The 12,691-nt window shown below is 39.5% G+C and overlaps 2 protein-coding genes and 1 non-coding gene across 3 annotated transcripts; 1 reads left to right on the top strand and 2 right to left on the bottom strand.

The window, feature by feature from the left end:
• Window positions 1-623: 623 nt before the first annotated feature.
• On the bottom strand, window positions 624-1,562 carry LOC140611372 (olfactory receptor 7G1-like). Its single transcript, XM_072788151.1, has one exon. The coding sequence runs from the start codon at window positions 1,560-1,562 to the stop codon at window positions 624-626; it is 939 nt and encodes a 312-aa protein (XP_072644252.1).
• Window positions 1,563-3,773: 2,211 nt separating this feature from the next.
• On the bottom strand, window positions 3,774-4,712 carry LOC140611373 (olfactory receptor 7G3-like). The gene has a single exon (XM_072788152.1). It carries the CDS (start codon window positions 4,710-4,712, stop codon window positions 3,774-3,776), a length of 939 nt encoding a protein of 312 aa, XP_072644253.1.
• A 6,043-nt stretch (window positions 4,713-10,755) lies between these two features.
• Window positions 10,756-10,861, top strand: LOC140611507 (U6 spliceosomal RNA). Its single transcript, XR_012012658.1, has one exon. It is a non-coding gene; the product is annotated as a U6 spliceosomal RNA (small nuclear RNA).
• Window positions 10,862-12,691: the final 1,830 nt, after the last annotated feature.

Here is a 12,691-nt window from a genome sequence, read left to right as displayed (position 1 = left end):
TTTGGCAGAAACAGAGATTTTTTTCCACTAATTAAGATTAACTGTATCACCATTATCTCAAACTACTGAGATAATAATATTATACAATTTTATAGATGATGAAACTGAGTGTGGTAGATGTTGATAGTGCCTTTGCACAGATACAGTTTGCCAGTGACCACTCTGGGAAATTACAAAATTAGGTATAAAAGATCAATTCCTCCTATGTTTCATAGTAGGCTAATTTTCGAGGTGCAATCCAAATGGTGCAATCTATGCAATTGGTAGAATTATGACTCTATGACTACAGACTTATTTGGATCCACTCCATGATTTATTCAACTTCTTAACTTTTCTTCTTCCTTGAATATCCAAACAAAACTCACTGTGTGCCCTGCCTCAGGTTCAGCTCTATGGACCTGATCAAAGAAACTGAGTTTGATAATGTAATTCATTTTTGAAACATCACAGAGGTATTCAAAGAACAAATCAAGTTTCAACCCAAAGTTAAAATGAATTTACCCATTATGTTCTCTAGTCATTCTACAAGAACTTGGTGATGCAAGAACCAGATATTCTGGCTCACTCAATATTTCTCTCACTTTGACTCATTCTAGAAACCCCAGTCCATGCAGATGACAGAGTCACAGAAGAGAAGGCATTCTACTTATGAGTTTCCTCAAGGCTCCCTTCATGTCCCTGTTCCTCAGGCTGTAGATGAAGGGGTTCATCATTTGAGGGACAACAGTGTACATCATTGAAACCACTGCAGTGTTTCTGGAAGAGCTAGTGAGAGCAGAACTAATGTACACCCCAAAAGCTGTCCCATAGAACAAAGACACAACTGACAGGTGAGACCCACAGGTAGAAAAAGCTTTATACTTTGTACCTGCTGATGGCATTCTCAAAACTGAAGACACTACCTGAGTGTAAGAGAAAATGATTCCACACAGAGGAATACCACCAAATATGCTGGTTGCAAAATATATCAGGATGTTATTGATGAGGGTGTCAGAACATGCGATCTTGATAACCTGAATAACTTCACAGAAGAAGAGAGGGATTTCGAGTTCTGTGCAGAAGGACAGATGCAACACCATCAGATTGTGTATCAAGGCATCCACAATGCTAATAAACAGGGAGAGAAGAATCAAGAGGCCACAGAGGTGGGAGTTCATGATGACTGTGTACCTCAGTGGATGACAGATGGCCACATAGCGATCATAGGCCATTACTGAAAGAATACAACTATCCAAACTTGCAAAAACCATGACAAAGCAGATCTGTGTGAGGCAGCCTGCATAAGTGATGCTCTGGTTCTGTGTATGGATATTCACCAGTATCTTTGGGATTGTGGTTGTACTTAAACAGATGTCAGTAAATGACAGAATAAAAAGAAAGAAGTACATGGGGATATGAAGATGGGAGTCAGAGATGACAGCCAGGATGATGAGCAGGTTTCCCAGGACAGTGACCAGGTACATGAATAGGAACAGGATGAAGATGAGGGACTGCAGTTCTGGATTATCTGTCACTTCCATGAGAAGAAATTCTATAATGACTGTTTCATTTCTAGGTTCCATGTTGTTGATGAATCTGATGGAAATTATATGGTAACAAGACAATGAAATGTTGGCTCCTGGGCAAGTAGCAAGAATATCACCAAGCACAAGCACCATGTTGGGAAAAGAAGAGGTCAAATGGAGAGATGCTTTCTCTTCACCTATTATATTGTTATTTTTTTCAAAAAATATTTGGAATGCCTTGGTGGCTTAGTGGTTGAGCATCTGCCTTTGGCTCAGATCGTGATCCCGGGGTCCTGGGATTGAGTCCCGCATCAGGCTCCCACAGAAAGTCTGCTTCTCCCTCTGTCTCTGTCTCTGCCTCTCTGTGTGTGTCTCTCATGAATAAATAAAAAATTTTTTTTAAAAAAAGCTTCTACAATTATTTAAAAAAAAGAAAAGGAAAAATAAAGTTAATAAAGCTATGAGTCAGCATTTATTAATCCTGGAAAGGGTTGAAGAATCATCATTTTTTAAATTAGGCTATTTTTTAATTTGGTGACTTCATTAGAAGAAACAGGTAGTGAGACTGATAAGTCTATCTACATCTCAACCCCGTTACACAGAGACCTCACAGCCTGGCAACAGAGATAACACAACAGTATATCATAAAACCCAGAATTGGGAGATAAAGGGAAACTGCCCAAGTCATCTTTCCGAAACCAGTAGAAGGATTAAGCAAATGTTATAGCAATCACCAATTTGCAAAGAAGCATGTTCCTGCTGAGAATGAAATTAGTCTTTTTCCTTATAGAAAGAGTAGGAAACCGGCAGAATGATAACTCTTTAGGGATTGGAGGAAAGATACAGGGAACATGTCAAGAAAATAGAAGACAGACAAGAGGCAAATAGATGTCTTGATTCTAATCATCTTATGCATGTACTCTTCATAGTTTCGGCTGGATAAACTTGTAGTAACATATATGCCCTTATTTCCAAACACTAACTAGAGGACATCAGGTTACCTAGGTGACATCACTGTGGAATGGTACGGAACATCTCTGCTAGATGTTGGATAATGGAGACTGGTACTGTATTGGTAGGAAGAGGAGAGGGATGGAGTGAAGCATCAAGCTCCTGGGAGAGAGAGAGATCACCATCAGGGCAAGGCACAGGTATGCTGTTTCTTTCCTGGGGCAGGACTGTTGAGCGAGGTTTGTAGTCTCTGTACCTCTGGGGGATCAATATCCAAAGCTCTTCATTAGCCAAACAATTATATCATCATTCTGATCCTGGAGCAGTCTGGGGATTGAGTCTGGCATCAGGCTCCCCGCATGGAGCCCACGTCTCCCTCTGCCTATGTCTCTACCTCTCTCTGTGTGTCTCTCATGAGTAAAACCTTTATAAAAAAAAAAAAAACATTCACAATGTTGCATGACCATCACCACTATCCATTTCCTGAACGTTTTTATCATCCCAAACAGAAACTCTGTACCTGTTAAATGATAACATTTTCTCCAACCAGCTATCAGAAGGAACCTAACACTTTGCAATATAGATGATTTCAGACTTCTGACCTTCAGACTACAGCAGAATACACTCATGCTGTTTAAAGCTCTAAATTTGTAACATGTTACAATGACAATAAGCAACTAATACATGACATTTCTCAACTCGGGATGATGATAAAAACAACTTCTTCTGGATGTCTCCTTGGAAAGATGTTTGTGTTGCAAAGAAACCCAAGGAGAGGCCATCAGTCTTTGTTTCTGGGTCTGAAAAGCCTCTGCACTGCTGCAGGCATCAGTGACCACCAGAACAGCCATAAGAGGCAAATAGTAACACATGGCAGAGTGAAATGCAGCTCTGTGGTTCTGTGCCTGGACCTACCCAATCCCTGAAGTTTTTTTTTTTTTTGTTAGGAAAGATCATTGATTTTATCATTTGACCCCACTGGAGCTGAGAATTCTACCGCAATACCACTGGAGGCATGCATCCTCACTAATTGAGGTGAAGTATCTCAAATCTTCCCAAAATATAAGCTAATATAATTATGCCAATTTTGTAGATAAGGAAACTGAGTTTAGAGAGTTGAGATAAATTGTCAAAGGCCACAAAGCCATGTTTTAGTGGAGGTAGGATTCAAACCCAGCTGGTCTGATTTCAAAATTCTTACCCTTAAAAAAATTATTTCATCTCTAGTTTCATATATTCAAAGTTGGTCAGGCTGTCTGGATCACACATTATTTCTCCATCAAACCCCAGAAGTGTAAGCCCAAAGCAACTGACACATTAATGGAAATATGATATTCTAGAAATCAGTTTCCTCAAAGCCCCCATCATATCCTTGTTTCTCAGACTATAGATAAAGGGATTCATCATGGGGGTGACCACAGTGTACATCACTGATACTATTGCGCTCTTCCTGGAGGAGTGTGTAGCTGCGGAACTAAGGTACACCCCAAAACCTGTCCCATAGAACAAAGAAACAACTATTAAGTGTGACCCACAGATGGAAAATGCCTTATACTTTCCACCAGCTGATGGGATTTTCAGGACAGAGGAAACAATTTGAGTGTAAGAGATAATTATCCCAGAGAGAGGAATAACACCCAACAAGCTGGTCACTAAATACACAAGAATATTATTGATGAGGATATCGGAACAGGCAAGCTTGAGAATATGAGCTAATTCACAGAAAAAGTGGGGAATTTCCAGGTCTGTGCAGAAGGACAGCCGCAACGCCATCAAAGTGTGGAGAAGGGCATCCAAAACACTAATAAGGAAGGACAGTAGAACCAGCAGCCTACAGAGTTTGGGATTCATGATGACATTGTACCTCAATGGGTGACAGATGGCCACAAATCGATCAAAGGCCATCATTACCAGTATTCCATTTTCTAATCCAGCAAAAGTCAGGACAAAGCAGATTTGTGTGAGGCAGCCTGTGTAAGTGATGGATTTGCTGTGTGTCCGGATGTTTACAAGCATCTTTGGGATTGTTGTGGTGGTGAAACAGATGTCAACAAAAGACAAATTGGAGAGGAAGAAGTACATGGGAGTGTGGAGGTGGAAGTCATACAGAATGGCCAGGATGATGAGCAGGTTCCCAAGCACTGACACCAGGTACATAGACAGGAACAGGAAAAATAGAAGGGGCTGCAGTTCTGGATCCTCTGACAGTCCCAGGAGGAGGAATTCTGTAGGATCTGAGAGGTTTCCTGATGTCATGTTGCTGAGGGTCTGATAGAAAAGATAGAGGTGACAAGAAAACAAAACAAGAGAAACTTTCTTAAACATGCCTGTCTTTTCTGCTTCCCTCTCTCCCCACTTGACCTCTCCTTTTCTTGCTCTGTTCCCGTCAACACTTCCCTCTGCACTATCCTGTCCTAAGTTTTTATTTCCTATCAATTCTTTGTCAAGTAGGGTACTTAAGAAAAGAGGAATGAAACATTATCCTGTTAAGATGCCTGCAAGAAAATTCTAGAATGAAATTATTAAAGCTGTATTATAGAATACAGTTTGAGAAAATACAGCCTATGGGCAAGATCCAGTAAATAAGGTTTATTAGAATGTAGCCATTCATTTGTATATCATCATTGGCAGATTGCACGCTACGCTACATCTCAGTTTGAGCTGAGTAGTTGTGAAAGGCCATATGGCCCACAAAATATAAACTATTTACCATCTGGCTCCTTACTGAAAACATCTACCTACCTCTAGTCTAGAAGCCTGATTAAATTCAGGTTCTTTTGGTGGTGGAGGGGCATTTACTTTAAAATATTCTCATGAGGAAACATATTGTCTTGTTTCTTGTAATAACTATCGTCTTGATCCATTCATTCATTGGGAGTTAGGGATGCCTGAGTGCCTCAGCAGTTAAGCACAGGCTCAAGGCGGGATCCTGGAGTACCGGGATCGAGTCCCACATGGGGCTTCCTGCATGAAGCCTGCTTCTCCCTCTGCCTGTGTCTCTGCCTCTCTCTTTCAGTGTCTCTCATAAATAAATAAAATATTTTTTAAAAAATTCATTGAGTTACAAAATCTTGACGTTCTAGTTCTTTCATGTATCAGCTAAAATACTTTCATAAAGAGGAACTTTTCCTAATTATATAAGTGGACACCTTAGGGTTATTCTTAGAAGGCAGGATACATCTTGATTCCTGTATTCATCATTTGTTAAAATAATGAAATGATTTTCAGCATGATACACAATGTTCATCTTCACATAATTTGCCATCTTTGGCCAATCAAAACTACTCAGCCCTTCTGAAACAAACCACAGTGTCAGTTCTCTTTTCACTCTGGCATGAAAGTTGGGGTGCCTGGGTGAGTGGCTTAGAGGGTTAAGTGTCTACTTCTGGCTCAGGTCATGATCTCCGGGTCGTGGGATCCTGCCCCACATTGGGCTCCTTGCTCAGCGGGAGTTTTTTTTTTTTTTTAACAAGATTTTATTATTTATTCATGAGAGACACATGAGAGAGAGGCAGAGACATAGGCAGAGGGAGAAGCAGGCTCCATGCAGGAAGCCCAATGTGGGACTCGATCCCAGGACCCCAGGACCAGCCCTGAGCCAAAGGCAGACATTCAACCGTTGAGCCACTCAGGCATCCCTCAGTGGGGAGTCTGCTTCTCTTTATTTCTCTGCCTCTCCTCCTGCTCATTCTTTCTTTGTGCCTGTCTCAAATGAATAAATAATAAAATCTTTAAAAAACACAAAACTTTGGCATAAAAGTTGCTCTATACTCATCAATGCCTTGGTCTTCAGACTCCCATACCTGTGACCTCCCACACAGAATGCATTGGCCAACATCAAAACAGAGCACATCTGTAGGACCTGAAGTTTAGAAAATGCTGCCGGCTCAAAGAGAGGCTTGTATGAATCTGTCAGGAGTTACACATGTGTGCATATAAGCATATTGCATATGTTCATATAATTAAGACACTGGGCACAGGGGTTCTGCTCCAGAGCTGCTCAGGGACCCAAGCTGATGGGGACCCCACAGTCACTTGTAGTTATATTATTTGGAACATGTGGCCTTGCTAGTCATGATTGTGGTGGATTTATAATGATTTTTTTGATTCTTTGATTTATGGATTCTTTTCACTTATGGAAAGAGAAAGATAAATAGGCTGGGAAAATATGTTGCTATAATCTCTCTCCAGTAGTTGAAGGTTAAATGTCCCTCTCTAAAGCTAGAATGAAGCACTTTTTTTCTTTAACAGAATAGTGGGAGAGAATGATATATATATTCTGAAATGAATAAAATTTTTAAGTGTGTTATCCTCATAATCTTAGAGAGGAAGTATCTCTCAGCTAAACCTGATATCGAGGCCACCAAACACTTGAGCCCCCAGATAGACTGGTAGGTAGAAAGAAGGAAATAGAAGCAAATATACCGGGATGATTATACTTTTGGGTAGCATGGGGACTTATAGTAATAAATGCAAAATGTTTGACATGGCACATGTAAATAGTAACACGTCAGTGGGTTTTATCTAATTATCTCTACATTTGGAAGATATAAATGACATTCAATTTTAGAGGTTCCTTACCTCTTTCTCACTGGTATTTTCCAAAATAAACACACATCTTTTCTGCTTAATGCTCTTTGACCACATAATGGAGGGGAAAAAAAGAAAAAATAAAAGAATGCAAGGAAACAAGGAGGAGGGATAGTTAATTCCAAAAATATTCAAATGTTAATGGAAGTCATTAGAGTCAAGTTCTGTGCTTAGATTAATAGTCTGGATAGATATACCCTTTCATAAACTTAATACATACCCCATAATGTCTTGTCTCTCCCATCATTCTTTTCCTACAGTTCCTGGAAGTGAAATTTAACCTCTCTTTATCCAGTAGCATAGATTCCTCCTCTTTTGTCTTAAGCCATGTCTATCAATTATCATAGATAACATAGAATTTTATCTTAAAAGTTCTCATCACAAGAAGCAAATATGTGACCATATGACGGATGTTATAGAAAATTATTCTGGGGGATCCCTGGGTGGCGCAGCGGTTTGGAGCCTGCCTTTGGCCCAGGGCGCGATCCTGGAGACCTGGGATCGAATCCCACGTCAGGCTCCCTGCATGGAGCCTGCTTCTCCCTCTGCCTGTGTCTCTGCCTCTCTCTCTCTCTCTCTCTCTGTGACTATCATGAATAAATAAATATTTTTTTAAAAAAAGAAAATTATTCTGGTAATCATTTTGCAACATTTACAAATATCAAGCCATTACATTGTACACCTAAAACTATTACAATGTTCTATCTCAAAGAAAAATGGGCATTAACGAGGGCACATGATGAGGTGAGCACTGGGTGTTGGTAAATTTAATTTAAATAAAAATTTTAAAATTGTATTTAAAATAAAGAAAATGTTAAGAGTAAGCCATAGATCAGACTCTCCTTCCTGTTACTCCTGGTTTGGCCACCTCAGCCCCTGGTTCAGGGGAGAAGTCCCATGTGGACCAACTCAGGACTGACTCTAGACCTCTCCTATCCCATCTGGCTTACTCAGATTCCTAAGAAATTGATCATGATGCCCCCAAAAGATGCAATAAGGGATTAATATGAGCTGGCAGTGTCTAAGCATCTGCCTACCATTCTCATGAATTAAAGGAATTTCTGTAATGATACCTCAAATATGATAGAATCACAAGATGCATACAGTGAGCACACCTAATGAGTCCTTTGCTTCACAAATTGAGGCCCTGAACAGAGCAGACTTTTTTCCTGAGATAGACAAAGGATCATAAAAACCACCTACGGAGAAGACTTAAAACACAGATACTCCTTGGTTTAATCATGAACTCCCCACCCCTTCCAATTATAACATGGATCTGCGATATAGGAAGTTCCCTGAAACTGAACAGATTCGATTTTCACATTTTTATAATGGGAACTACTATAAAAGATATACAAAGGTATTGCAGAAAGCACCAAGCACAATGGGGCCTTGCAATGACTTTTCCTATCACTTTTGGTTTTAGCTCTCAACAAGTCCTAATGTCTAGAAGGGAAAAAGAGTAAAAAAGGCAGAGGGAGGACACCCCAAGAATATAATCTCAGGGCTGAAAGAGGGCTGTATTCAAATCCTCAGTGGGAGCCCTCACTATAATGAAAGAGAAAGGAAATAATCTAACAAACATCAGTATGGGAATACATACATAAGTTATGGCACAGTCATGGTACTCTGTGTTATTTTAATATTTTATACTATAATATCCTTAAGTTTTTAAATGTTCATTATGTTTTAATTATGCAAATCTAAATATTTACATTAGTCCTAGCTGTAAAAAATTAATTTCTTGGCTTTACACTGTCCTTTCTATGTTTATCAAGACTGGCACAATGGGACACCTGGGTAGCTCAGTGGTTAAGCGTCTACCTTTGGCTCAGTGTGTGATCCTGGAGTCACAGGATGGAGTCCCGCCTGCTGCATCAGGCTCCCTGCATGGAGCCTGCTTCTCCCTCTGCCTATGTTTCTACCTCTCTCATGAATAAACAAAATCTTAAAAAAAAAAGACTGGCACAAGAACTGGTTTATTAATTTTAACATACATTCTCACATCAATAGGCATTTGGGTTAATTACAATTTTTTTCTATAGTAGAGAAGTATTTGTCAGACATGTTCACAACTCATAGTTTTAAACTACCCATGGCAAATATCCACCAATTCCAGAGTGGTAACCTCTGGGAGGGGAGAAGAGGAATAATAACAGAGGATTTGTCCATGATGATACATAGCTATCCCTGTCTGAAGGCAAAGAAAGGTCTATGTGGAATCTGATACTCAACTTTAATGTGTATGTATAATACTTTAGTATTTTTTAAAAAGTGTCTGAAGCTAATATGGCCAAAATGTCAGCATTAATTTTGGAAAAGCAGTTACATGGCTATTTATTTTACTGCTCGCTGTGCTACTTTGATGGTTTAAAATATTCTTTATTTTCCTTAAAAGTTTTCAAAGAAAGACTGGAAAGGTAGATTAATGTTTCAACCTCCTCTCTCAAGGTCCTCACAGATAAGAAGTAGGGATAAGACTTGAGTTCTCTAAGGATAATAGCTGGAATCAGATATGGGAAAACTGAGAAGCCAAACTCACCCATCCTAGTCCCATTCGCAGCCAAAAAATAAAAATGAGGGAAACCAGGGAATTGTAGAATAATCTGTCCAATTTCTGAAGGGGCTAATTCATGTTCAGGTAGGGAAAGAGCCCCTGGAATTTAAAAGGCAGAGTAAAAGGCAGAAACATAACTGACTGCAAATTCAATATTAACTTAATCCTACCGAACTTTCTCTAACCTCTTGGATGTCTTCCAGATAGGTAGATTTTTTAAAAATTGCTCAATTTCTCACAGCATTTGTTAGAGCACATCAGATTACCTTGAAGTCACCAATGAGTAGTTTACTTTTCCTCTAAATATTGAAGGATAGCGGGAAAGTGTCCCCAGGAAGGGCAGAGGGATCATGTAAGGCAGTTGGGCTCTTGGGCAAGAGAGACCATCTCTGGAGATTCAGATGTATTTTCTGACATGAGCAGGTCTTTAAGGGGAGTGGTCACGGGTAGACTGTAATCTCTGTGGCCCTGGGAGCTCAATTTCCAAAGCTCCTCATTAGCCCAAAATGTACTGTCATTTCTTCCCCAAAGTATTTCAAATCCTTAAGGAGAACAGTTCATAGAAAGAACTCCTGAATGACCAGATTTCCTGACCCTCAGGACAGGTATGCCTCATTCTCTTCCCACATGTTTCCTCTCACCTCCAGGCAAGGAATTTTATTCTTGGATTTCTTGGATCTGACCTTAAGAGAACTGATGGGCTTTTCATTAGACCAATTCCCAGCTTTCTCTGAGTCAGATTATCACTGGAAGAGTAGCAAAGCGGTCTTTAAGTCCCCATAGGGAAAGACTGGGGAAGCAGAGCATGTATCATGGGATCATTTCCCACAAAGTCACTGTAAAAAAATTTTTTTAACTCAAGTCCCTTCATGAGTGAGGTTAGTACTATAATAGGAAAGAGTGCAAAGAAACCAATTTACTAGTTACTTGGGCAAGGTTTTGCAGGTTGCCTGGAAAGTAGACATCAAAACCACCAATCTTAGAGATCACAACAAAAAAGCACCATCCAGAAGGAAGCAGGTTATAAATTAATTGTATTAACATTGGGAAACTGAGAGCTATACAGAACTCTCTGTACAAGCTTCTAGTAAGTGCAAAACTAGTTCAAAATTTAAAGTTTTTAAAATTTAAAAAATAAAAATATGGTCCTACGTGCTCGCTTCGGCAGCACATATACTAAAATTAGAACGATACAGAGAAGATTAGCATGGCCCCTGCGCAAGGATGATACGCAAAAATATGGTCCTACAACATATACACCAAAATTACCAAAATAAAAAACAATGTAAAATATTACCAAGATAGCAGTCATGCATTTTGGAACAACCACTTTCTAAAACTGGTTGTGTTGAATTAATGTGATCATATGTATTCCCTGACTCAGAAATTGCACTCCTACAATAGACTCAATAAAAATATGTACACCTGTGAACTAAAACATGCAGAAGAATGTTCATGGCAGAACCACTTGTAAAATACTAATTATAGGGCTCCTGGGTGACTCAGTCAGTTAAGCATCTGCGTTTGGCTCGGTCATAATCTCAGAGTCCTGGGATTGAGCCCTACATTAGGCTCACTGCTCATCAGGAGGTCTGCTTCTCCCTCTGTGCATACTCTTTCTCGTGCTCTCACTCTCTCAAATAAATAAAATTTTATGCAAACTGGGATAGCCACTCTGGAAAACAGTGTGGAGGCTACTCAAGAGGTTAAAAATAGAGCTACCCTATGACCCAGCAATTGCATGACTGGGTATTTACCCCAAAGATACTGATATAGTGAAACACCAAGACACCTGCGCCTGGAAGGAGCCTCGGTGTCCATCGAAAGATGAATGGATAAAAAAGATGTGGTTTATGTATACAATGGAATATTACTCACCCATTAGAAATGACAAATACCCACCATTTGCTTCAACGTAGATGGAACTGGAGGGTATTATGCTGAGTAAAATAAGTCAATCGGAGAAGGACAAACATTATATGGTCTCATTCATTTGGGGAATATAAATAACAGTGAAAGGGAATAGAAGGGAAAGGAGAAGAAATGGGTAGGAAATATCAGAAAGAGAGACAGAACATGAAGACTCCTAACTCTGGGAAACGAACTAGGGGTGGTGGAAGGGGAGGAGGGCGGGGGTGGTGTTAAATGGGTGTCGGGCACTGAAGGGGGCACTTGACGGGATGAGCACTGGGTGTTATTCTGTATGTTGGCAAATTGAACACCAATAAAAAATAAATTTATTATTAATAAATAAATAAGCAAAAAACAAAAAAACAAAAAAAACCCAGCACCAGTTGTGAAACCAATGACTAAAAATAATTAAAAAGCCACATGAAAAAAAAATAAATTTTAAAAATTGAAAAAAATAAAATCTTTAAAAAATGATACTCCAAAAAAAATGATACTCCAAAATAATACTCCCAATTATAAACAACCCAAATGTCCAGAACAGGTACAGGGATTGTGCATATTCATAAAATGGAAAGCTATGTGTCAGAATAAAACTACTAAAGAAAAAACAAAAACCAAACAAAAACAAAAAAAACAGAGACGCCTGGGTGGCTCAGTGGTTGAGAGTCTCCCTTTGGCTCAGGGCATTATCCTAGGGTTCCAGGATGGAGTCGCACATCAGGCTCCCGGCAGGGAGCCCGCTTCTCCCTCTGCCTATGTCTCTGCCTCTCTCTATGTGTCTCTCATGAATAAATAAATAAAATCTTAAAAAAAAAAGAAAATAGATGAATCTCACAAATACAATGCTAGTCAGAATCCAGTTGCAAATGACAATATATCAGGCATAATGTCAAAAACCAGTGACTCTTATACTTTGGCATGCAAAGTATCTCAATAAAACTGTTAAAAATGCATGATTCTGGGGCACACGGCCAGTTCGGTTAGTGGAACATGCAACTCTCGATGAGTTTGACCCCTGCATTGGGTGCAGAGATGACTTAAAAATAAAATCTCTTAAAAATGCATAGAGTACACATGTTCTGGTGGCAGGAATTAGGGTGATTAGTGAGCGAAAAGGAAGCACTGAAGGAAGATTCTCAGTGCTGACAATGTTCTACTTCTTGGCCAGTGTGTGTAG

The sequence above is a fragment of the Canis lupus genome, chromosome 19, assembly GCF_048164855.1.
Source record: "Canis lupus baileyi chromosome 19, mCanLup2.hap1, whole genome shotgun sequence".
Taxonomy (NCBI): Eukaryota; Metazoa; Chordata; class Mammalia; order Carnivora; family Canidae; genus Canis; species Canis lupus.
The sequence above is the reverse complement of the archived record's forward strand: the minus strand, read 5'-3'. Positions and strand labels throughout refer to the sequence as shown.